The 27,873-nt window shown below is 39.2% G+C and overlaps 1 protein-coding gene across 2 annotated transcripts; it reads right to left on the reverse strand.

Moving 5' to 3' along the window:
- Positions 1–91: 91 nt before the first annotated feature.
- LOC110302049 (NACHT, LRR and PYD domains-containing protein 4F-like) lies at positions 92–16,348 on the reverse strand. 2 transcript variants are annotated; one of them, XM_021172812.2, is made up of 8 exons: positions 16,072–16,348; positions 12,662–14,234; positions 9,678–9,836; positions 9,083–9,247; positions 5,982–6,149; positions 3,498–3,668; positions 1,423–1,593; positions 92–230 (listed from the first exon to the last, which is right to left on the reverse strand). In XM_021172812.2, the coding sequence occupies exons 1-8, from the start codon at positions 16,346–16,348 to the stop codon at positions 92–94; spliced, it is 2,823 nt and encodes a 940-aa protein (XP_021028471.2). The 2 variants fall into 2 exon arrangements, with proteins under 2 accessions (XP_021028471.2, XP_021028472.2); XM_021172813.2 differs by lacking the exons at positions 92–230; positions 1,423–1,593; positions 3,498–3,668; positions 5,982–6,149 and having other exon boundaries at positions 9,079–9,247; positions 12,662–14,273.
- Positions 16,349–27,873: the final 11,525 nt, after the last annotated feature.

Genomic DNA, 27,873 nt, shown 5'->3' on the forward strand with positions numbered 1-27,873 from the left:
CAGTTCATCCCTTCTTATCCCTAAGGACTCATCAAGGAGAAGAGAGGCCAGCTCACCCAAGTGCATGAAAGGAAGGAATACTTTCGCTGTTTCAGAACCTCGGAAAGAAAATCATCCTACTGACTTCAAAGGCATTCCCCATTAGGTTGATCATCTGCAAGGTCTCACACTGCATAAAAGCATAACGAAGGTCCTCATTACTGGCACCAGTTATCTCACAGGCTTCCAATCTATAACAAAAAGGAACAGTTCTATGTCAGGGTGAGAAGATTATATGTGGCAGGTGCCTTAGTTATTTAGATTATGCTCACTCCATAGCCTCTGTAGACAGTCTCTCAAAAGCCAAGTGTTCACAACAATAAATTTTCCCTTCATTGGCAGATGTGATCACAATAGTTTATTCTCAGTATCTGTGTCTGTGGTGAACTAATAGTTCGTCTAATAGTCTGATGTTCCAGCCCTTGAACATGGGATTAAATTGGCCCTTGCATTGGGTAATACAGTGAAACAAGGGTTGGGAAGTTCTAAGCCTACACCTCAAGTACCTTGAAACCTTTTGATTTGAAACACTGAGATTTATTCTGCCATGAACTAAACTACATACAATCAAAATTCATGTGTTGAAGTTCTAATCCCTAGTGTCTTGTGGGACTGAGTTTTGAGATAGTCTTTATAGAAATAACTAAGTTAAAATGAGAACTATCAAGTGGGGTCTAATCTTGTATAACTGAAGATATAGAGACAAGATAATCATTTTCACATCATTGAAAAAGTCTGGAATATACTCCTTGTATTGTTCCTCTAAAGGAACCTTCCCCGTTGATGCATAATCTCACTTCCAGCCTCTGAAGTTGTGTTTGTCAATAAATCTGCACTATATGATCCACTCATTCTATTTTTGTCATGACAGCCAAAGCAGTTGTCATATCCCTTAGTCCAAATATGTCAATGATATGTGGTCTCATCACTCCTGTTATCTCCAGTGGACATCCATACATGCATGCAACCAACAAGCTATGCATACATCCAGTATCCATATATGTTCCCATCCTAGTAAGAGCTATCTATCTATGCAGGCTTCCATCCATGAAGACAAGTGTACATCTATACTTGCAACCATCAATCATTCACCTACCACTGCTAACTGCTATATATTCCCCTTGGAATTTTATTTTTATTTTATGTGCATTGGTCTTTTGCCTGCATGTATGTCTGTATAAAGGTAGTGGGCCCCCTGAAACTATAGTCACAGACAGTTGGGAAACTGCCATGTGAGGGCAAGGAATTGAACCCCGGGTCCTCTGGAAGAGCAGCCAATGTTCTGAACTTCTGAGTCATTTCTCCTTACCCCTGTGGAGTTTTAATTTACTTTTCTGTACATTAATAACCTCCTTTTTTTGCCATCCTCAAAGACACACCCACCGTAGATCCTCTAAGTGGCAGTTGGGATGTTTTATAGCCTTACACAGCAGCATCATACCAGTGTCTTTTAGCTTATTGTTTGAAATGTGTAAGCACTTCAGGTTCTGATTGTTCCTCAGGACTTTAGCCAGGTCCTGGCAGCCCCTTGCGGTGATTTGACAATTGTTCAAACTTCAAGAGAAAAATCATAATACAGTGGTTACTCTCTGATATGAAGAGGAAGCATTTCAGAAAGCTCAATGATGCCTTAAAAGTGAAGACAGCACTCAGTTACTCAGAAAACATTATCTTCTCAGTGACCCAGAGACAACAAAAACTGAGTATATGAACGAGGCATACTCAGATGTTATAATGGCATATAATATCAACTATAACTATACTACACTGAAATAGAAGTTAAAACAGGGAGCTGGAAAGGTGGCTTAGAGTTTAAGAGTACACTTTTCTTGCAGAAAACACAGGTTTGGTTTCCAGAAGCCATGTCAGACAGCTCACAAGCATTTGTAACTCCAGTCCCAAGGGATCCAATTCCCTCTTGAAACTTCCTTGGGCACTTGCACACTCAAATACTCAGAAGGACACACACATTAGGTGAAGCAAAAAAAAAAAATCATTTCAAAAGTTAAAATAATATTTTAAATAATACCTTTAAGCAATAATTGAATCTAGGTAACTCATACAAAAATGGACTCTGGCATTATGGGTAACTCAAAACATGTATAAGGCAGGGGTAGGAGTGACTACTATACAGTTTTACGTCAAGGGAAGAAAGAAGACATGGTTATCTCTTTCTAGCCAAATTTAGCCAAACTCACTGAACAAGTAAAGCACAAAAAGGAGTCCATTTGGTGTTGGCCAACTATTCCTGAGTATGAGGCCTATCATAGACCATGGATGATATACTAAGTTTCATTCCATTGGAGAAAACTGATTTTCTGCTCTCCCAACAAATTTTTAAATGCATATTTAGGATTTTGAGAATAATCAAGTGGTTTATATTTTTAAACTACTTTTTCTTCTTTCTTTATGGTGCTAGGGAATCATAGATACATCTAATGTTTTTAAAATGTATCCTATATGACATCTTAACAGGCTTTAGAAGGCCATTATAAGAGAGAAAAGCATACTATACTTGTGTTTTCATTTTGTTCCTTATCTTCTTTTTAGAGAGGACAAAAATGTTGTGACTCTGAGATTTCACAACAGATTAGATAACAGTGCCCTCCCAAGTAGCTCACATCTGGATTTGTCACCAAAAGCCATTTAATGCTGGAATACTAATCCACTTGGCATGATCAAAACAACAACCACATAAAATTACCCCAAAATCTCTCAATTTTATTATTTGAAACCAACAGTTCTGCCATTTCTCTTCCTGTAACTCTTACACTGCAGTTTTCTCTTTCAAAGTAGAATTTTCATGCACACTAATTAATTCACATGTGTATTTTAAAGTCCCTTCTTCCATGTCTTACTCTTTCTTTGGACTTGAAATGTCTTCTACAGGCTGCTGTGTTTAAACACTTATTCCAAAGATGGAACCACTGTTTTGGGAAATTGTGGGATTTCTGGAATATTGTGGTTCAACAGGTAGATGTGGGCCATTGAGTATGGGCTTATCAATTTTATCCTAGACCCTGATTTTGGTTCCACACTCTGCTTCTTAATCCACAAAGATGAGAAAAATTTTATGCATACTTCTACCACCATGAGCCCACTTTACCATAGTTTTTCTCTAACAGTAGAGATTAGACCATTCCATAACATGGCCTACAATGAACACTGCATCCCTTAATTTGATTACAAAAAAAAAAAAAAATCACTATTTATATTCTAGCACCTACTCCAAACATCACCACCCCTTGTGCTTAGATCATATTTCCTTTCTTTCTCACAGTTCATTGTGTCTATATTCTGATTGACTGCCCACCACATACCAAAACCATGACACAAAGGTCAAAGTACAGATCTGTCCTAAGGAAAGGGCCTTCAGGAATGAGAGGTGAGTGACTCTACCCTGTAAATTCTCAAGATTCCTAAACAGGGCCTCTGAGAACAAGCTTAAAGAAACCTACTATAGTGACTTCAGGGCGCAGTATGGGAGAGTCAGAGCCCTACAGAGAATCTTCAGTCCTTTATCCTTCAGGTCATTGGAGCTGATGTCTAGATGGCTCAGAGTTTTGTTCTGCCTAAGAACTTCAGAAAGGTAGTCCCAACATTGCTCACTGAGGGAACAGTTGGCCAACCTGTAGGGGGGGAAGGAAAGGCATGTGGAGGGTGAAAAACATAACATTTCCACAACTTTACACACTATAACAGTAATAATATATTCAAGCAAGAGGAGAAACGTCTGGTTTATCCAAGCACATCTCCCTTTGCTTCTTTTGATTCATGTTAGAACAAGTATTGAAACTGGGTAAATTATTGAAAATGCTTATGTTCAGAAGCCCTTACCTGAAGCTAACCTAAATCCTTTATATTAATAGTACCTCAATCACTGTCTCTAATGACATTTTTAAAGCTACATGATTATTGTAATATGTAGCCATATCAATGTTATCATGTGTAATAAGCTGCACGAAAAGTATATTTTGAAAAACAACATGTATGTGCTTTAGTCTCAGTTTTATTGCTGTGGTAAAAATATCCTTAGAAAATCAATTTTTGGAGAGAAGCTCTAAGTTACTTCACTATTCCAGATTGTACTCTCTCAATGTGTGAAGTCAAGTGGACAGAAACTTCAAACAGCTTGTCACATCATATCTAGAGTCAAGGGCACAGAGAATCCATACATGCATGCCTATGTTTTCCACTCTTAATCCAGGACCCAAATTAAGGGTAATGGTGCTACCCACCATGGGCTTAGTCTTCACAGACCAATTAGCATAGTGAAGACAATCCCTCAGTGACATGCTCACTGGCCCACCTGATCTAGACACTCCATTTTTGAGACTTACTTCTTAGGTGATACTCCCTTATGCCAGGTTGACAGCTAACACTAACCATCATAATATTAAATATATGGGAATTCACAATATGAAATCACTTGGCTTCATCCAAATCTCTAAATCATCTTTCTCTGCTACGGTCTAAAAGACCTTAATTTTCTTCCATGCTAGCCTACCCATTTCTTTTAATCACAATTACAAGAGAGGCACATTCAGTATGAAATGAGGTCAACAGATTCATAGGCATTGTATTCTGTGAATGTCCTAGTTGAAAGTCCATTCTGCATTCTAAGAACAAGTTATTGACACAGTGCTATGTGCCTGTTATACAAACTCTGACTATTCTATAATCTTTTGAAATTTAGTACATTTATCCCTTGGTATGTAAGGATAGCAGGGGTATATATGCATGTGGGGTCAGAGTCAGTGTGGATGTAAAAATTGACAGGTACTCAAGAGCTTTATGTACAGTGGTTCAGTTCAGCATGTGTCCAAATCTGTCCAAACTCCCCCATGTACTAGTTTCAAAATTCTCTAGTCTTCTTATAATATACAATACAATTTAAACACCAACTAACTGTTCCACCATGTTGACTAGGGAATAACAACTAATAAAAAAAAAACTAAAAGTGTTAAGATCAAAACAAATTTAAAGAGTTAAATGATTATTTTTGTGTATGCGTGTGTTTATGATGTGTGTAGGTACATATCACAGTGTACATGTGGAAGTCAGAACAGCTTTGTGTAGTTGGTTCTCTCCTTACACCTTTCCATGGGCTGTTTTGAAGGTTAAACTTGAATCTGAAATCTTTCTGTCTCAGCCTTCTGTACAGTTGGAACTACATGGATGTGAAACCAATCATGATGTATATATGCAGAATTACATGTTTTAAAGATTTAATTTTAACTATGTTCACTTGTGAATACTATGTGTGGGTCTGTTCATGTGAGTAAGGGAGCCTGTGAAGTTTGTTTGATTCTTCAGACCTAGAGCTACAAGTGTTTGTTAAGTTGGGTATTAGGAAACAAATAGGTCCTCTGGAAGAGCAATGTGTATGTGTTCTTAACCATCTCTCTGTGGGGCAGTGGGTTGTGAGAGGAAGCCTGGTAAGGTTAAACTAAGGTTTAAAGCACTGGAGACCCAGAAGGGACAGCAGGAAGCCTCGCCTGCTCCCAGAACCAGGCTCCTGTCTTGTAGCTACAGCCCCCCACACCCCCCAGTAGAAAGGTTTGTGGCCATCAGTGAAATAGGGACAGTACCCCAAGCTCTCCCACATGTAAATAAGGTATCCATCCCCAAGCTCTCAGGAAGCACCTACGGTCAGATTTTGACCCACCCCAAAACTATATATGAGAATCCTCTCCAGGAGTAATAAAGGTATGTGAGAATTACTCTTGTCATCTGAAAGCTTCTGTCATAAGAGCTATAACACTGCCACTAGGAAAAGAGATCTGCTCTCCCAAAAATGCCACCAGAAGCCCCCACCGGACACCCCTCCCTAGCTAGTCAGCCACCTGCAGGCTCAACCCAGTTCAGCAGATCTGGTAACAAAGGCAAGTTTCATACTATTTCCACAGTCTCCACAGGGTACATCTCCCAAGGCTGCTTACACTAAGTACTCCAGAATGCAGTCTGGGTGGCACAAAGCCTTGCACAGTAAGGATATTCCTTGGTTCAAATTGTTGTATGCCAAATTAAGAACCTTCAATGTCTTGCTGCTCATCAGGACGGAGCCAAAGATCTTGCAGTCATCAGGTGAAAGTTTACAGTGTGATACCCTGTAGGAAAAGGATAACATCATATTCTCCTCTGTCTTCATGGTGTTTTCTATTGTTATCCACATGAAGGAGGTTTGGAACCTCTTAGAACTTGACAATGCTCTTTATTAAACAACAAAAAACTGACTTATTTTTAATGTGAATGAGTGTTTGCCTATATGTTTATGTGTGCACCAAAATGTATAGCTGGTACCTAGACAGACAGTAAGGGGGTGTTATATCTCCTAGAACTAGGTTGTAAGCTGTGGTGTAGAGTGTGAATGCTTCTCTGCATGAGGAGCAAGGGTTCTAAACCTACCCAGCCATCTTTCCTGCTGAGTTTTAAAATTACATTTATTTATTGGTGTATGTGTGTGAATCCATTAAGATACCAGATGTAACATACACTAACTATCTCAGTAAATTGTGATGTGCTTGCTGAAATTGAACTCTGAGAGTAAGGAGGTCTTTCCTGTCCCAGACTCCAGTATTTTTATTGCAAATGTCCTCTAACACTCTTTGGACAGGGATGGGCTGGCCCATCTAGATCTGTAATAAGGAGCGGAGATAAAAGTCACACAGCACAGCCCAAGACTAAAAACACTGTGTTCCTGAGATTGGCTGGATGGTAAGCCAGTACCAATCAAAGTTACTATGCTGTTTATGCCACAACATGATCATGGCATACATCATGAAAGAGAAGGAAGGAAGGAACTCATGGGTGGAGAGAATGCTCTACTCTACCTGGAACTTTCAATGGTGAACTCCAGCAAGGCTGTGTCAAGAACTCCCCAGTTATTTCTGCTGGATGATACAAAGCACCTTGCTTACTCATGCTATTTGCAGATATTATCTAGGTACTATCTATCTGCTGTTGTTTCTTCTTTTACTTGGGGCCCAAAATGCATACCCTGTTCCTCGTCTCAGATCAGGAGATCAGGATTTCCTCTGACTGCTTCAGTGAGGTTTCCTAAGTCAATTTATGCTGGATGTATGCAGTCTCTAATATGATGTCCCCTTTAATTTTCTTTCTCACTGGGCCATCATAGGCACTTCTGATGATGTTTTAGATCTGAGGATAATTTGCTAGCTATTTGTGTCTACTTTCTGCTACTAATTTTTTTTCTTGCTGTACAGCTCAATAAACTTAATCATTGAAAAACAAAAGCATAGTTATCATAGACACATACAGATAAAAGTGTACATATCAAGAACTATACAGCTGGAGAGATGGCTCAGCAGTTAAGAGTACTGACTATTCTTTGGAAGGTTCTGAGTTCAAATCCCAGCAGCCACATAGTGGCTCACAAACATCCGTAATGAGATCTGATGCCCTCCTGGGATGTCTGAGGACAGCTACAGTGTACTTACATGTAATAAAGTAAATAAATAGAACTATAGTCCTCCATATTCATCCCCCCCCTTACTGTCACTAGCCACAAACCAGGAATCACTGTCCTTCCCTCTAATACCACAACCCTGTTCATCACTGAATTTTATATGTGAAGCACAGGGCACCCTTCTGAATCAAATTCGTGCCACCAACAATATCTGAGATCCATCTAAATATAATGAATAACAATGGATTTCTCAACCAGGCTATAGTCAGTCAGAATTTCAACTTTTCAAGGGTATGAACACCTGGCAGGAATGGTTTAGGAAGCACCCATCTATCAGCAAATGGAGTCATTTAACCATAGACCTTGCACTTACCAGTGAGAATTCTGAGTTCTGTGGTAAGTTAGAAACCATGCAATCTGAACTGAAGCTATAGTTTCCAAAGTGGATGTATCCATTAGAAATTAACTTTCAGATTCCATAATCACTTCAATTTAATTAAAGTTTAAATTAGACTTACTTATTTTTATTTCTCATGGGAGTTTTTTGCCTGCATGTGTCTGCTACCACTTGTGAAACTCGTGCCTGTAGATATCAGAAGGTATAAGTTCCTCTGGAACTAGAGTTACAGATAGTTGGGAGCTGAGCTGTGGTCCTCCAGGAGAGCAACTAATTGTCATAACAGCCCAGTGTTTTTAATTATTATCAATTGCATTATTTATTTATTTACATTGTGTGTGCATGCCCAAGTATATATGCTATAGCATGCAAAAGACAATGTGGTAAACATGGAACAAAAGAGAACAACTTGTGGAACTTGGTACTTTCCTTTATCCATGTGGGTCCTGGGATAGAACTCAGGTTGTGGAGTTGGCAGCAAGTGCCTTAATCCACTGATCCATCTCACTGACTAGCTGGGATCAGTTCCTAAAGTGAGGAAGTCTATACATGAACAGTAGAAAAAATAGGACACAAGTACACAAATTAAAAACTGTTGTCCTGTGTTGGTTTTAATGTCAACTTGATACAATCTAAAATCACATAGAAAGGGAGTCTCAATGACGAGTTCTATAAATGGAGAGACCTGTGGGCATGTCTATGGGCTATTTCTTAAGTTAACTGAGAAGGTAAGTCTTGCCCACTGTGGCAAGAAACAGGACCCTGACCTACATATGAATGGGGAAAGTCAGGTGAACACTAGCATGTGTGCATCAATCCTCTGTTCTTTGCTCTTGATAGTCATGCATGTGATAGGGCTATGTTTTCATTTTTCTGCTCCCCTGGCTTCCCACAGCAATAACCTAAAAGCTGAACATTTGAATCCAATAAAAGATTTATTTGAAGCTGGGCGTGGTGGTGCACGCCTTTAATCCCAGCACTCGGGAGGCAGAGGCAGGTGGATTTCTGAGTTCGAGGCCAGCCTGGTCTACAAAGTGAGTTCCAGGACAGCCAGGGCTATAGAGAAACCCTGTCTCAAAAAACAAAACAAAACAAAAAAAAAAAGATTTGTTTCTATTATTGCTTAGTTCAGAGCATTTTTGTCATAGCAAGTTGTATGAAAATTAAGATGTCTCCTTTGAGGGGAGTCAGTGAGCTAGGAGAACACAAAGACTTACACAAGTTTTTCTATGTTGCACTCTGCCTGGTTCAAGATATCACACAACAGTTTCACCTCACTGTGAGTCAGAAATGAGCAGCCGAGGTCCAAATATTGCAAACTGCAGTTCTGAATCAACTCAAAGAACATGTGGTTATCACCAAAGAAGTGCACATTATTTGCCCTGCAGAACAAGGAAAGGTATCCATCAATTTCCATCCAGCCCAAGCTCCTGTCTTTGGAAAGATCCTCTATCCCATACTGACCACATAACTCTAATTTTGTACCCCAGTTCCAGCTCACTGGTTCTCGAGCTGGGTAATTTTTCTCTTCCATGTAGAATTCTGAGAAACATATTGAGGCAAGGTTGGCTGTCACATGAGGAAGCTACTGGCATCTAGAAAGCAGAACCCTGCACATGCTCTCAACATCCTAAAATTCATGGGCCAGCCCTCAATGAAGAATGGTCAGAAATAGACATTAGAGGTGTCAAGACAGTAAGATTCCACTTTAGACTACATAAGCCTTCATTTATGCAGTTAGCTGAGAGATGTTGGGAAGGCTAGTCTGTTATTTCAGTGATATGACTAAATCTAAGTCTACTTTTAACTTACACAAGTTTGTTAAGGGTGAAGCTGGGGTACTTCAGAGATTCATACAAGACTCGAATGGCTGGCTCACTGAAACTAGTGTCTTTTATTTGGAGTACCTGGATGTCTTTACTCCTTACAAATACAGAGCACATATCATTCCAACAGATGAGTAGCTTTTTCCTGTTACAGAAGAGAAAGGAATTGTTAGAAGTTAATTCAAAGGGGTGGAGAGATGGCTCATTGGTTAAGACCATTTACTATTCTTGAAGAAGACCTGAGGCCAGTTTCCAGCACCAATGTGGTGGTTCACAACCATCTGTAACACCAATTCCTAGGTTATCTGACACCTCTTCCATCCACCATGGGCACTGTATGCATACCATGTACATGCACACATGTAGGCAAAAACATTCATGCCCACAAAATATTAATAAACAGATGATAAAATCGCCAGAGCTTTCAAAATCTACTCTTTTACAAAAAGTCAAGCCATTCACAGCACATAAATGTAGCAAACTGACTCCCAAACTGGGTAAGGGTAGTGACCTAAGGTCATTTCCTATTTCCAGTTCTTAGTTAGACATATGGCAAAGTCTGTGGGATTCTAGATGTTACAGTTTGAATGTAGAGATGCAGTTAATGTCTACTTGGAAAAGGACAGAGGATTCTGAGAATCCTATGCACTGGGGACCATGCTTGTCTGGGGCTTTCACCTACCCTCCCAACTTCCACAACAGCATAAGACAACCTAGATATAAGACAACCTAGATATCTTGGCAGTGTTGAAGTTGAAAAATGCTGTCTTACAAATAACCTTGGTAGTTTTAGAATGAAAAAATGATGCAGTGTTCTGGAGCTACTGAGTCAAAACCTAGAGCAAAGATCTGACTCAAGCTTCAGATGCCACTACTTACTCAGTATGTATCTTGGATAATATATGTGGCTTCTCTGTCTACTTTCCTCAACTCTAACAGGATAATCAAATTTGCCTTGTAACATTTCTTACTGTGTGTGTGCTACATCATGTGTGTGCAGGTCAAATAAGAACTTGTAGGAATCATTTTTCCTACCTTGCAGTCTAAGCCATTGAACATAGGTCATCATTCTTGAGGACATGAACCTTTTGTTTGCTAAGCCATCTTGGCAGTGTGCCTTACATGTTTCTGAATATGAGTCAATTTAGAACATTTTTTGTGTGTATATAGTTGTGAGTGCATGTGCATATGTGTGCATGTATGTGCTTGCATATGGAAACCATGTTTCTTGCCTCCTTAGTGCTGGTTTGTTTTTTGGTTTTGTTGTTGTTGTTGTTTTTATGTGGATTCAGGGGATGAAACTGAAGTCCTCATGCTTCTGCAGCAACTGAGCTATCACCATATTCCCCTTAACACTTCACCTTTATGAATTAGTTTGCAGCTAGGGGATCAAGAAAGAGTCTGAGTATGATGTTTGTATCTCAGAAGGGCAGAAAACACACATGACATAAACCATCACACTCCATCCCCACAGTATGGTGGGTTAATATCATTGTTATCTTGATAATAAGGCCACTATAACTAAGAAAAGGAAAGTCTCAAGGATAAATTCCAGGGTTCCTAAAACAGTCAACTTAACTTATTCTAATGATGCAGAAAGATCAGAAGTTTAAGGCAGCCTTGATTACAGAATGAATGGAAGGCTAAACCGTGTCTCTAGACATGAGCTGGGGCTGTAGTTCCTAGTAAAGTGTGAGCCTGGTATATATGATGCCCTAGATTATATTCTCAGGATTGAAAAAAAATTTTCATCAAGAGATCCAAATTTTTATACACATATACTTTTGTTGTTTGATTTTTTTTTTTTTAGACAGAATGCCACTCTTTAGACCAGACTGACCTGAAACCCACTTTTTCTATAGCCCAGACTAGTTTAAAATTCTCAGAAAACCTCTTGTCTCAGATTCCTGAGTACTATGGTTACAAGCATGAAAAGCTCCCACCTGGCTCTGTTTGATTCCTTAGATACACTTATGTATTTTAGGCCTGCCCTGTACTTGCTATATAAACAAAGATGACCCTGAATTTCTGATCTGCCTCCATTAGCTACATGTACCACTACACTCTGGTTTTATATGATGCTAGGGAACAAATTCAGGATATGTGCAATATAGCAGGCAGTACTCTGTGAACTGAGCTACTTTCTGGGTCCCTGTCTATATGAACTGATGCATCACGGCTAATCCATAAATATGCAGAACTAATACCTAACAAAAAATAGCTAGGCAAGAAAGCACATGCCTTTAATTCCTGTACTCTGGAGATAGGAAGATGGATATCTGAATTCCAGGCTTGCCACAACAACATAGTGAGATCCTGCCTCAAAACAAATAACAAAATAAATATTAATAATATCAAATAACATGTCTGTAAAAGAGACAGTCTGAGGCTCAAGATGGCATCTATCAGGATGGAGACAATTTGGTGGTTAATTAAGAGTGCTTATGTTTCTTCTGATATTAAGAATTTGGATCCCAGAACCCACATCTGGCATTTAACTATATAGCTCCAAGGTGTCTGATGACTTCTTCTAGCCACTGAGGCCATCTCTACATGTGTGCATACTAACATGTAACCACAAACACACAAAATAAAAATGAATCTTAAAAAAATAGAAATTTCTGTCAAAACAGGTGAATTTCTTGTTTTCCCCTTAAAAGTTCTATTTTGTTTTAAATTTTTTAAACCATTTAATTGAAATAGAATTACATCACTTTCCCCCTTCTATCCCTATTCTATACCTCCAACAATCGAGTTGACAGCTTTTTTATTGTTTACACACACACACACACATATACACAAAACCTGTTGAGTCTGGTTTTGTTGTTTGTGTGTAAGTAGGTTCTAGGCTGACCACTCCCCATTGGACAACCAGTATGGGTGAGTTTTGAATCTGTCCCTGTATATTTATGCTTTATATAGACAGATTTGGAAAATTGGACTGAAAAGAAAAATAGTGAATGGACTCACATACACCTCTGGCCTCCTTTTTCATTCAGGACATTTTGGGTTGAAAAGGATAGTTTCTTCAGTGTAGAACAGTGTTTCAAGCAATAGGCAGCAAGAATTAAATCAGAATAATTCTTAGCCACAAAGTTAATCTGTTGCATATAACTCATTACTTTCACTAGGAAGGCTTCATCTTCTATCTCAGACAGACAGGAAAACAATTTCATGCCATCTATTTGTTCTTGAAGCTCTGCATTGCCACTTATGGTTTCCAGGCACTGATATAACTTATGCTGTATTTTCTGAGACAACCTGCGGCCAAAAAACACCACAAGCTTTTCTTGTTCTGATTTCTGTAAAAGACCAAAGATGAAACAGCCCAAAAATATCCATTGTGTTTTTACTTTCTTTAAAAACATAAACAAGACAGTCTCTATACTTTTAACATCCTGGCTAGGGTGGTCCACATGGCTCTTTAGCAGATAAAAGATGGCAGCACAGACCTCCTGAACAGATGGGTGGAGGAATATGTAAGAATTTTCAAATTCTCTGATCTTTCCAAGCATTCCAATGTCCAAAAGTGTGGGGATGTCAGAGTCCAAGATCCCATTTCTCCTGAGAGCCTCCTCACCAAACACAAATGTGTCAGTCCACATGCCCTCAGCAGCTAGAGAACATAAGCCCTGCAGCTGGTCTTGGCTTTTCTTACTTGGATATTGGGCACTTTGGGGAATGAACAAATTCAAGATGTGAGTGGTATACAGGGAAGTGATATGTCGGCAGACAGAGACTGGGTCTCTTCCCTTCTCTATCTCCTCTTTTAGACAAGTAGCCACCATCCAGCAGAGCAGAGGGACCTGACATATGCTAAACAGCTGCTCGTTTTCTCTCACCAAACTGAAGGCCTCTTGGGCTCTGATCTTATCTTGGAACAATCTGTGGAAATATATCTTAATACTTCTCTCATCGAATGCAGTTGCTGTTTTCACATCTGTGCACAGAATCCTGTCCTCCATTTTCTCAAAAGTCTCTGGGGTAGTGGAGAGGAGGAAAGAGGATTCAGGGAGCATCTTCCTCGTGAGCAAACTGCTCAGCAGTATACTCACTGGCTGCTTCTTCATGCAGTTATCACACAGCTCTGATTCCTGTTTGGTTAAATCACATTCCATCCCTTCCAAGCTGTCAATGATAAATAAGAGTTTCTCAGGTTGGGATAGGATCTCCTCTATAGGAGCTGAGGGGCTGGGCCACTCTCTGGAGATAAGTTCAGCAAGGCTGGCTGTCTTCAACTGCTTCATATCTTGACAGCAGAAGTAGAAAGTGTAAGAGAATTTGTTTTGAAACACCAGGCCTTTTGACCAGGCCAGCATTAAATTTTTCAACATCATTGTCTTGCCAATTCCAGCCATGCCTTGCAGGAACACCATGTGTGGCTTCTTTTCAGTTCCCTTTGATATGAGAAGGTTCTCAAAAGTGTCATAGTCATTCTGAATGAAAGTCTCTTTAATGAAATCTTGAATACGGACGTTAAATTTTTTGGAGCAATCATGGGTCAGCTTTTTCTTCAGATGATCTCGATATAACTTTGGGTTTCCTGAGTCAGTGAGTCCAAGAGGGGAAGAATCTACAACATCTCAAAGTTAAGTTAAACATTCACCTATATATTGTCTGATTTCAGTAGTTTAACTCTCAGAACGTATCCTTAATATTTTTTTATTTTTAATTATGTGATAGAGGGTGCCTATGGAAGTCAGAGGTGTTAAATAAACCCAGAGCATGTGTGTGCATGTGTATACACAAAAAAATAAATGCAAGAAAAGTCAAAAGAAGTCAACAGGTTGATTTTGTTACTGAAGAGAAAAAGCAGAATGTGGAATAAAGATCCTAAGGATAATTGGAAACAAAATCCAGCCTATATAAAAAAGATTTAAAAAAAGAAATATACACAAGACATATTAAGATCTAACACATGAGGATCAAGAGATGGCTCAGTGGTGAAAAGCACCCAGAAGACCTGGGTTTAGTTCCAAGCATCCCCATGGTAGCATCCACCTTCTGTAGGTCCAGTACCAGAAGATCTGAGGTCTTCTTCTGGCCTACAAGGGCATGGAGCACATACATGCATGCTGGAATGCTCAAATGCACATAATATAACTTCCAACTGTTCTCATATATTTGATCATGAATTAAAGATTTAATATGTGCAACTAGAATCCCAGAAGAAGGTGGCATAGAAAGAACATCACGGAGACAATCTTTAAACAAATATAGACTGAAGAGTAAAGAATATTTTCTAGCCACAAATCTAAGATTATCAATGAATCCCAAGCAGAATGAGCTTAGAAAAAAAATGAAACAAGAAAATGTACATCTAGGCTTATCATAGTATGACAGTGGAATGTCAAAGACAAAGAAGTGAATTAAACCTTAAAGCATTCATGGTATCTTATACCAGGATAAATAAAAGTGTGACTTTTAAGATCATAGTGTTTAATGAAATACGGCATTTCTGTTATAAGCTTTTGCTTGTTAAAGCAACAGCAAAGACTGAGAAATTTTACTTCATACTGTATTACATAGCTGTTTGAAATACATACATGATATGTATGTGGGAGAATAAGTGGGGGAGGAGTACAGTATACATGCATGTTGAGACCAGAGGTTTGCATTGTCTTCTTCAGCTGCTCTCTGCTTTTAAAAAATGAGTTATTAATTTTTTAAAATTTTGGTGAATATGTGCTTTTGTCTACATGCATGTATGTACATCAGATGTGTATACTATCCTTAGAGGATAGAAGAAGGCATTGAATACCCTGTAACCCTGTTACAGATTGCTTTGGACTACAATGTATAGGTTCTGGAAACTGAACAGAGGTTCTCTGTAAGAGCAGGAGTTCTTAACCACTGAACAATCTTTCCAGCACCTCCTTCCCATCTAATTTTTTGAAACAATTTTTTTCAGCTAGCTTAGAACATAACATGCTAAACTAACTGGCCAGTTTGCTACCATGCCTTGCTGTTACAGGTTTGCTGAGACACAAAGTTAGATTCTTGTTTACATAGTAAGTACTTTGCAAACTGAGCCACCTTCCTAGACCCCATAAATATGATTTATTTCTGGTGTTTTCTGTTGATGCTAGCCTAAATCCACAGTGCTACTATTTTACTCTAAAGTTAATTCTTCCATTTAGATTTTAAGGGGATATTATTAATGTCTTTGACAAAAGTTCAACCATCTAGGTTAGGGCATGATACACTCATACATTTGAATACACAGCCTATATCTAACATGTCTACATGAAGCTGCCTCTTTCCTCAAAGAGAATAATGTGCCATGACACCTGCTGGCCCTATGGTAGATGGGCATGAAAAAGAGTTATCAAAACTATGACACGAATCTCACTCTCTTAAAGCAGCTTTGACCAACTCACCAGCAATCTCTTCTGTTGCCCTCTCAGTGAGATCTTTCCTATTGATCTTCTGGAGGATGTTGAAGGTCATATCCCAGGCCTGATTCTCCTCATAACATTTCAAAAGTAAGTTGGCAAGATCTTCCCTAGATGCCTTCTTCACTTTGGTCCAAGAAATCTGTTTCAGCTTCAATTTTAGAATCTCCTGTATGAGAAATTCCTTAAACTTGATGAACTCCTTCTTATTTAGTTCTTTCAAGTACCACATAAGGCCAAAATCTGAAATGAAAGATGCCATCTTATCTTCAGGAAGATAGACACAGGATCTGTGGGAAAATCAGGCAAGCAGCTGAGTTACAAAATCTCGGTAGATGGTAGAGCTGAGCTGAAGTGTTTGCTTCACAAGTGTAAGGACATAAGCTGGGACCTCAGTATTCTTGTAAGTGGTTAGGAGCCTCCAATATGTGCTGCCTCCAAGTTGTGCTGGGGTAATGATGATGTAGAACTTGTGAAGTGGCCAACCAGTGACTGGTTCAACTTGAGGCCCACAGCATAAGAGGAAACCCATGCCTTCCACTGTGTTCATGACCAGGAACCAGAGGCTGGTCATCACAGACATCAAGAATAGAGCCCAATACAACTAGAAAAAACAAAAATACAAACAAACAACAACAAAAAAAAACAGAAAAAGAGAAAATGTAAAAAGGAAACAAAGAAGAAAAAAGAAAAAGTCAATGAAATGATTCTTAACAATTTTTCTGCTATTCTTATAGAGTGCTGTGTGTCCCAATAGTCTTCAGAAGCATCATCCAACAACTGAGAGGGCAGATTCAGAGACCACAGCCACACAATAAATCAAGCCAGGGTAACCCCACCAAAGAGGGGAAGGAGGAGTGTAGAAGCCAGATGGGTCAAGGACACCATGAGAACACATTTCACAGAATCAACTAAGCAGGGCTCACAGAGGCTCATAAACACTAACAACCATGGACCCTGCATAGAATTTACACTAGGTCCTCTGCTTCTAAGTTTTGGGTTCTTGTGGGATCCCAAATAGTGGGAGCAGGGGCTGTCTCTGACTCTTTTGCTTAAACTTGGGAAGATTTTCCTCCTAGGGTGTTGCCTCACCCAGCCTTGATATGAAGGTTAGTGCCTAGTCTTATTGCAATTTGATATGCTGCTTTCAGTTGCTATCTCTGGGAGGCTTCCTCACCCTTTCTCTCTCTCTCTCTCTCTGTGTCTCTCTCTCTCTCTGTGTCTCTCTCTGTCTCTCTCTCTCTCTCCCTCCCTCCCTCCCTCCCTCCCTCCCTTTCTTATCTATTTATTCATTTTGAAGGACAAGGAGGGAGAAGTGAGTATAGGGGAGAGGGGGAGTGTGTGTTGGGGGGCACTTAGAGGAAGGGAGATAGGAGAAACCGGGGTCAAGATATAATATGTGTAAAGAAACAAAAGAGCAGGGTGTGATGGCACAGCCCTGGAATCCTCGAACTAGGGAAGGAGGTTGCTGGAGCCTCAGATCACCTTGTCTAGCCAAATTTGATGAGCTCCTGGTTTACTGAGAATCTGTCTCCAAAATCAGGTAAAGAGTAATCAAGGAAGAAACCTGATGTCAATATCTGGCTTCCACAGAGACACCCCATTCCCTATCTCAATACATACATTTGGTCACTAATTTATCACATAGTACACTGTTCATTTGGTTGTTAAATAAGGGCAGGGAGTTTTTCAGTATAGGCTCATTTTAATTCTCATCCCACTGAAATAATAATTAAAATAATAATGCAATGGTTCTCAATGGTCTCAAAGATAAAACCATTTAATACAGTTTCTCATGTTTTGGTGACCTCCAACTATAATGTTAGTTTCACTGCTTTTTCATAACTGCAATTTTGCTACTTTATGAATACAAATATAAGTATCTGTGTATGCCTATGATCTTGTTGAAGACCACTGCAAAAACACTTGGAACACAACAAAGTGAGATGTACTACTCTGAAGAATTACTGATAGAGCTGTTGTGATGGCTCAGCAGGTACCAACATTTGGTGCTCTTGCAAAAGACTCAGGTTTGTTTCCAGTACCTATACTGTGGGGCTCACAGTGGTCTCTAACATTAGCTCCAGGGGATCTGACACCCTCTTATGGTCTCTGCAGGCAGAGTACACATGTAGTGCACCTATATGCATTCAGGCACAGGCATACACATAAATAAATGTTAAAAGAATTACTGATAGTTCTAACTCAGTGATAACACATGCAATGCTAATACAGAACAGTATTTATAATGCTATTATGATAACAGTATTATGCTACATGATAATCTTCTGGCATAATACAGCTGTAAATATAGTCATGTAGTTGGGTCCAGTGGCATGGCCTGGGATCCTAACTACTTCTAATGCCGAAAGAAAGAGGATTAAAATCTCAATGCTGTCTACAAACATAGTGAGGTCAAGGCAAGCCCAGCAAACTTAGTGAAACCAGGTCTCAAAGTGGGGCGAGAGAGATGGCCCAGTGATTAGGAGTACTGGCTGCTCTTTCAAAGAACCTGGCTTCATATCCTAGCATCTACATGGTAGCTTACAATGTTGGTGGAGTTCAGCTCAAGGGTTAAGAGCACCTGCCGATCTTGCAGAGGACCTGGGTTTAGTTACCAGCATCCATATCAGATGGCTCACAACCACCTGTAACTCCAGCTCAAGCACATGTGATACCTTCTTCTGGCCTAGCTAGACACCAGGCATGTATGTTGCTATAGACAAAACACTCATACACAGGATAAATGAATAAGTAAACAAATAAATATGAAAGATATGATTTTTTAAATATATAAAAACAAAATATAAAAAGAGGGCTGATTTATGGATCAGTGGTATAGTGTTTGTGTAATGGTGCACTTGATTCAGTCTTCAGTACTACAGAAACAAAACAGTCAGATATGACAAAACCATCCAAAGGAAGGCTTAACACAATTATGATGCCCAAGAACACAGAAAGGAGGACTCTCACCAGATATCAGACGTAGAAATAATAGAATCATCCAGAAAATATGAAATCTTACCCTATATCCACCTAGCACATCTACAATCTAAAGGAAATAGACTTATCTCTAAGTAGTGGGAATGTACATAAAGTAGTGTCCTTTCAACACATGGTACTAGAACAACAGACTTTGTGCAAAATAAAATGAGCTGGCTCCTGCAGAATGACACCTGAGGTTGTCTTCTGGTCCCCACATACACCTGTGCACACACATGCATTCACACTCATGAAAATATGCTAAACATTATTCATCATTAATATGACAATGAAAACAGTGAGATATCCTCATATACCCATGGAAATGAGCAAGGGACTGTGGATGTGGCTCAGATGGTACAATATTTGCCTAGCAAGCAGGCAGCTCTGGTTCTGTTCTAGCATCAAATGCAAATGAATGAATGAAGTAATATAAAACCTACTGTTGGTTGGACTTAGGAATTCACATGCATGTGAGTACACAATGGAAAACTATTATGATCAGGCCTCTAATGCCAGAGATGCTTGTAGGCATGTGTTCACCCCTATGTATATGGTACAGACAAATACAATGAATCTACTAATAATTCCAAGTACACAATTCCTACTTTACTGATATACAATTTCAGCATAAATTGAGAAATCACATGCATGTGAATAAAGGAGTAGGGGGAAAGGAAAAGGGAACAAAGGAGGAGGCAATAGGTACAAATCCAACTTGGCTTCATATCTGGCTTGTTCTGAAATTTATTACTTTTTGAATCCACAAATATCCTGGTTTTGTCTTGGGTTGGGGATCAGAAGAGGTGGGTCTGAAAAGAATTACCCATGCAGCTGCCAGTATGGTATGGGGCTGTGTTTCTATCATTAGTGACAACCCAAATGGATCAGACACTGTAGGAAACTGTTAGAACCCAGACCAGACTTCTGCCCAGGCCATCTAACCTGCAGCAGCCCCTCTTCTCTCATGGTCACTGTAAGAAATAAATTGTTATGATCCATTTTCAGTGTGCTCTGAACTCAGAGATCAAAGAATCAAAGATTGAAAACAGGAGGCCCTAGGCCCCCTTCTCCTCTAACAGGTGGCTGGCAGTTTGCGATGTTACAGGCAGTCTTTCTTGTGAATGAAGCTAAGGCTCTGCTTTCTGAAATAATCTGATGGAGGAATTTGGGGAAGAATTTAAATGCCAGAATACAGGAAAGAAAACAGTAAAAAGCTGTGTCTGGGACATGCTGTTGTTGCACACACAAACTCACAGTAACTGGGGTTGCCTGAGCAAGATCAAGCTAGTCAACATTGTAGCATGGATGGAAGAGGGGGTGATAAGGCCCCACTCCTAACTGAGGAGCTAATCGCACTTGAAAGCTTCTGAGAAAGAGAACCATTCTTCCATGAGGAGGGCACACTCCTGGTAGTTGCCAGTGTTCAGGTGAGTGAGTTAATATAAGCTGTGCATGTATATTAACTGGACTATACTTAGCTTCAAATTTAATAATGAATTTACATACATTAATGGAGAAAACTAAATCAGAAAAATTAATAATAAGTGAAATAGAATGAGGGAGGGAGGAAGAGAAAGGAGAGGAGGGATAAGGGAGAGGAGGGAGGAGAAAGAAAGAGACAGGCAGACAGACAGACAGACAAACTGAGACTCAAAGTCAGGAGATTCTTTGAGGACCCCAACAGGTGTAATTTTAAAACAGTAACATAAGCCAGGCAGTGGTGACACACAACTTTGATCCCAATAATCTGGAGTCAGAGGCAGAAGGATGAAGATCTCGGAGTTCAAGGTCAGCCTGGTCTACAGAGTAAGATCCAGGACAGCCAGCACTGCACAGAGAATTCTTGTCAACAAAACAAAACAAAACAAAAACAAAAACAAAAAACCTCAACAACAAAAAATGTCACCAAGTGGTACATATGCCTTTAATTTAAGCACTCAGGAGGAAGAAGCAGGTGTATCTCTGAGTTTGAAGTTTCTAGATAAAGGAAAACGAAAAAAGAAAACTGGAAAAAAAAACAAAGAGAGAATAACCAATGACTAAGAAGCATCAGCTAGCATTCAGAAACTTTACTACATATCCTGTTGGTATTAAAAGTAGGAACAGTCACAACTCTCAAACCTCCAAATTGATGGTTGTGTGTGTGTGTGTGTGTGTGTAAAAATATATATGTATATACATATATGTGTGTGTGTGTGTGTGTGTGTATATATACATATAAATATATATGTATATATATACATATATATATATAGGTTGTTGGAAAAAGACATTCTTCACCTTCCATTTTTGTTTATTTAAAAGTTTTTTGATTTCAGCATTGGACAACAAACTCAGGGCCTTGAGTAGGTTAGCTAAGTGTGCTTACCACTAAGCTAAACCTTCAGCCACAAAGGGAAATGTTGAAAGCTAACTTTACCAGGTGAAACAAATTCCTCCCCAAGACTTCAGGTTCCAACATCTTCATCAGTAAGTTGGGTGAAAACAAATTCATTTTGTCCCTCCAGAACTTATTTTACACATACCACACCCACACCTCTTACAGGAGGAGGGGATTCAGAGTATGCATGAACACACATGTTTGTGCCAGAACCCCAAGTGCTCTTGAGGCACAGGCTTCATGTTTGAAGTGGTAACAAATATTTACTATGAAAACACAGCCATCCTTTTAAAAACAATACACTATAAACATTAAATGGGTTTTGTTTGTTTTTGTTTAAGAAAGGGTTTCTCTATATAGACTTGGCTGTTCTGGAACTCATTCTGTAGACCACACTGACCTCGAACTCAGAGATTGCCATGCCTCTACCTCCCATGTGCAGAAATTAGAGGCATGCACCACAACCCCTGGGCTACTTTAGCTTTGTTTTGTTTTGGGTTGTTTGAGACAGGGTTTATTGGAGTCACCCTGGCTGTCATGGAACTTGCTCTGTATACCAGGCTGTCCTCAAACTCACAGAGCCTGCTTCTGTCTCCTGAGCACTGAGATGGGTTTTGTTATTTTAAAATATTTATATTTCTTTTTAATTAGATGTTTTGGAACTTCTCCCAGAATCTACTGATTTGACACTCTTTTTCCCACTATTATTTTATCTAATTTTGGTCCTGGGATCAAGGGCATGAGTCATCACACCAGGATAAACATTAAATTTTTTATGCTAGGCAACAGTATTCTGCTATTGTTAATTTCCTGACATTGATATAGTGTGGTTCTAAAAACTAGTATTTTTATTTTTAGAACATAAACCCTTAATTATGGTAAAGATTACAGGCTAATTTGCAGGGGTCTCTGTTACAAAATGACATAAAGTAAGTGGCACAAATTCAGTTAGTCAACAACAAATGTGTTGACCAGTAGCATGCTTGCTTAGTATGTACAGAGCTCTGGGTTTTATCCCTAGCAACAAAGAAAATCAGATGTGGTCGTGCACACCTGCTGCTGGAGGCCAGCCCTGGAGGGGGTTTCTTCTTTCTTGTCAGTTCTTCTCGAGGCAGTGGAGGGGGAAGAGCGTAAGCTGAGAGTAAGACTTTGTCTTACAAGAAATTTAGGGTTGCTGTATAATAAAAGGTTTACTTAACTAAGTCTAAGTTACTATGCTGTTGTAGCTGACCTGCCTTCTGTGATCCTCTGAGGCCAGAAACTGCAGTTTCTGGCACTTAGCATCTCATCCTAAAACAGCAGGAGATTAAGTAAGGGGTTAATTGCTAGAGCCTTTTCCCTATTCTCCAGATGCCACTTGCTTTTGGGATAGGAGGATGTTTGGAGCAATAAACTTCTATTGAACCAGCAGAAGAGAATAACACTCACAGAAGGAAAAACTTTTACATAAGTGAACATGCATAATCTAACATAAATTCATATTCAGCTTCATTCATGCTCATTTATACATTTTCATTCAAACTCTGTTGGGCCCAGCTTGCATGCATTCTCACAATTACATACTTACACACACACATGCATACATTCTCACAATTACATACTTACACACACACATGCATACATTCTCACAATTACATACTTACACATCCATACTTACATATGCATGTGGAGCAAAAGACCAAGGAGCTCGGATCTTTATTACATAGTGAAAGAAAAGGCTTCTACCCTTTTTAATGCTAAATGAATTAAACCCACGTTTGTAAGAAAAAAAGCTTTGTTTCTTTTAATAAGACTAAGCCTGCCTTGTCCTTACCATGGAACTTGTTCTGTCCTATGGTAAGGAGACGCCTGCCTGCTCCTTCTGTTCTCTGCAGCATCTTCTTTTTTCCTCTTACCCTCTGCATTCTGCATATTGCTCTCTTAGTATTTTATGTTACCTATAGTTTCTAAGTTATTCCACTCTACAGTCTCCTTCTAATCTAAAAAGTGTTCTGTCTAAAACTTTATATGCCTCAGTACAGGGGAATGACAGGGCCAAGAAGTGGGAGTTGGTGGGTGGGGGAGTGGGTGGGGAGCGTGTGGAGGACTTTTGGGATAGCATTGGAAATGTAAATGAAATAAATACCCAATTAAAAAAAAAAACTTCTCCTCAATTCAGTTCCTCTCTCAGCTCAGTTCTTCTCACCTCCATTCCTCTCACCTCAGTCCCTCAGTTCTAACTCCTCTCTTTGTCCTCAGTCCTTAAACATCTTTCAGAATACATGATCACATTTTACAAGTGATCACAAGTTCATCACAAGTTCACACAGAAAATCAAATCATAAATTGAAATAGAAGTTTACAACAGATAATGTTTACATGCATATCCATTAGGAGTAATTATCTAGCTAAACATCCATCACCTGTCTCAGCTCCACAGGTTCACTGAAGGTTTAAAACCATAACTAAGTTATTAGTGAAGTTTTATATAGATAAACCCAGCCAATATTTTATCTTCTGTCCTAGCACCTATAATAAATCATTAGTTCCCTTTTTATAACCTTTGGTTAATTGTTTTACAACCTCTTGGAATGAGCTCTGAGTAAGAGAAAGTCTGGTTACTAAGAGCAATTAACTGGTGACACTTGGAAGACTGGCAGAGTTCTATTCAGTTTTGACTATCAGAAAAGGACCCAATAGCAGTCCTACTATTAATGAGCTTAATAATCACTGATATAATTTTAGGAATTCTTATAGGATCATCATAAAGACTTAAGTCATTTATTTATCTACTCACTCCAAAGGGGTGTGCAATTACTTAGTGATTATTATATATGTTTAAAATAACAGGAAAGCATATTAATAGCAGGAATCTTTTCTAAAATGAATCCCTTGATTAATAAGTTTACAACAGATGTTTACATGCATATCCATTAGGAGTAATTATCTAGCTCAACATCCATCACCTGTTTCAGCTCCACAGCTTCACCAAATAGCCAAGGGGAAAAATAATGTGAGTCTTTAAAGGATGAACTCAGGTGAAGGGCTTAGACTCAAATACTGGGTGTGTCCATACCTGTCTGCTTCTCTGTGTGTTATTTCTCGGCCTCACACCCATGAATATAAACAATAAGTATATAAATATATCTCTACCCTCTACAGTCTCAGATATCCAACCCTCACGATGCCTACACGTTATTTATTTTCTTTTTGTATCTGGGAGGCCTCTGGAGTATCTGCTCCTCTGAAGTCTCTAGCCCACCTAATAATCTCTTGTGGTCAGTTTACTTACTTCAAAGTCGGAAAAAGCCAGATACAGTCGGAAGGATTGTCTATAGATCCAACTGGAGCAAGTGTTGGAGAATTTTGACAATTAATGATTTTTTTCTCCTTTAAGAAAAAAAAAGGTAAAATAGTTAAAGTACTGCTACAAGTCTTGGCTACCCTGCTAAAGTAAATCCAAATAACCATAACAGAGGATACAAACTGGTTCTGATGGGTCTAGAGGAAGGAGGGAGGAAAGGGGTAAGACAAAAGAAGGGCACACACCTACTCAAATAACAAAGCAAATAAAAGCATACAAGAGAAAAGAAGCAGAAGACAAAATTTGCTGACTCATTGCCCAAGGGCTTCCAGGTCAGTCCTTAATATATGGCAACTGGGACTGGTGATTGGCCAATGCGCCACTCCCTCTCATTGGTTGGGAGGCGGGGAGATGGAGATTGGTGAAAGAAAGGAAGGATATGATTGATGTTGGAGATTGGTGTGTGAATCTCAGCCCTCAAGTCCTGGTATTCTACAGATTGTTGATGTTGCAGTGAATCTGGATATAGGCTTCCTGAGGAACTCCAGATAAGGGATCTCCAAGGCTTCTGATTGTACGAATGCATCCCTTCATTCTCCTTGCGTGTGGTTATTATTGTATGTATGCCATCACTATCTCACATTTAATAAGAGTGTATAAATGAGGTTAGAGGCAGCCTCTCTGTCTTTGTCCCCAAAACCCCCATGTAGTCCAGGCTGGCACTGAACTCAGGCTTGTCATGTATCTGCCTCTTGACTGCCAGGACTACAGGTGTGTACAACCCTTGTGGCTAAATTTCAAGTTCTAACTATAAGTACGAAGGCTATATTCCCTTCCCTGGCTTAAGCTACCCAATGTTAACTGCTGTTTGAAAATATTAAGTGTGGAAAGAGCCAGCAGTGAGTGAAGAAGTAACAAAATTCGAAGCTTTTGGGCCCAGGCTTGGGAGTGTAGCCTTTGTGGCTTAGTGCTCCAGGTGCTGGTCATAAAACAGATAGTGACATTCCTTCCTCCACCCACCCGCTTCCTGGGTTCAAAGAGTATTCATTCAAAGAATGGCACCCTGACCATTACTGGAACCTGCAATGCAAATGTGCTATCTTTAGGGGCTCTTAGATTGTTAGGGGTGCTTAGAAACTGTCTTGAGAAATAACCTGACACTTGTGACTTTATACTTCCTTGTGACTCTTAACTGGTATTTTTGGTATTTTCCAACAATGCCCTCCCCACCTCCTTGAGTTGTGGTTTCTTCCTTTAAATACCCCCTTACTCAGCTACTCGGGGTGCCATGGTCCTCTACCCCTGCGTGGTGTATGACCATGGGCCCGAGAACGCTCTTGAATAAAAATCCTCTTGCAATTTGCAGTAAGATCGTTTCTTGTTGGTGATTTTGGGGTGTCGCCTCTCCTGAGTCAGAACTTGGGGAAGTCCTCATGTTGTGGGTCTTTCATGAGAAGACTAAGCTGGTTGTACTTGACATCAAGCCTTGAAGACCTGAGTTCATGGTGGAAGGAAAAATTTACTCCTGCAAGTTGTCCTGTGATTCATTCACTCATGTACACACAATTTATAGATGGATAAATAAATGTAATAAATATCTTAAAAGTTAAGTGATAAATCCCAAAAATAAAGAACTCAATATTATTAAATAACTTTTACTGTGTATAATTAATGTTAGTCTATTTTATTATGTTATTAATTATATTTTAAGTTATCTTATAAGTTATTAATAATTTGCTATGCCTAATATATAGATTAAACTTCTGTAGGTGAATATATGAAAAAAATGTACAGGGATCTAACAAGGATCTATTCTTAGTCTCACACAACAACTGGACAGCTTCAAAAGGACTTAGATGGTCAATGTAAATACACGGTAAATATTATATATATTACGGTAAATAATATATATGTTATATATATTATTATATATATTATAAATATTATATATATAGGGAAGATTTATATATCGATTTTGTATTGATCAAACCGGTCTTATGTATTTTGTTTTGTTAATCATGGCTGGCTGCATGTGGAACTCAAGCAGGGTCCTTGAGCATGTCACACAACTGCTCCATCACTGAACTAGAGCTCCACCCTGTCCATTGTCCAGTGTGCTCTAGCGTTTTCATTGTAGTGCCACACTTCCAGGCAACCCCCTATTCCCCCCACCAAAAAAAAACAAAAAAAAAACAAAAAAAAAAACCTGCTACTTCTGAACCCAAGAACCAGAGTTCTCTTGTTAAAGGAGAGAACTGACTCTCCTGAGTTGTCCTCTGACCTCCACTCATAGACATGGAGACATGCACACACACACACACAGTTAAAAATCAAAGGTATCATCTTAAATGATCTTTCCTTTCATCATGAGTTTTTGCTGCTTCAGTTTTGAACTGCTTTATTGTTTTGTTTGGGTTTTTTTTTTTTCTAGTTTATAAAGTCCTGGGAATATATTTCCCCCTTTTGAGTCTACTGAGAGGACCATCATTTTTGTTTTGGAGTGCATGATGGGAAGAGTCATAGTCACCAATGGTACTCAGAACACTTGACTGATTTCAGGAGACAGCTGAAGGTGGGAACAGGTCCTCAGTGAAGATTACAGATGCCAGGTGATTCTAGAATGTTGAATCCTGGGTTAAGGATCTAGACCAGTGTTCTCCACTTTCCTGAGGCTGCTGTCCTCTCGTGCAGTTCTTCATGCTGTGGTGACCCCCAACCATAAGGTGATTTCCCTTTCTTCTTCATAACAGCAATTTTCTATTTTTATGAATTGTAATCTGATAGACTGGATATCTGATACAGTGAAAAGTAGTTTGACCAACCACACACAAGGGGTCAAGACCTACAGGTCATTAGAAAGTCTGTCTATACCTCCTTCACCACTATAATCCACACATTGCACATGTATTTATTTACTTTTAGGGAAATTTATTTAATTTTTTTATTTAATATATAAGAGAGAGTAATTTTCTGGAGTCAGTTTTCTCCTTCCATGTGTTGGTCCCAGGAATTGAATTCAGGTCATCAGGCTTGATGGCAAGCACCTTTACCAAAGGAGCTAACTCGGTGGCCCTCCACAGCATTTGTGACATCTCTCAAGGTTCATTTACATGGAACCTTGGCAGGTGATGACATAATC

Source organism: Mus caroli, unplaced genomic scaffold (genome assembly GCF_978045245.1).
Source record: "Mus caroli unplaced genomic scaffold, Mus_caroli_1 scaffold_11, whole genome shotgun sequence".
Taxonomy (NCBI): Eukaryota; Metazoa; Chordata; class Mammalia; order Rodentia; family Muridae; genus Mus; species Mus caroli.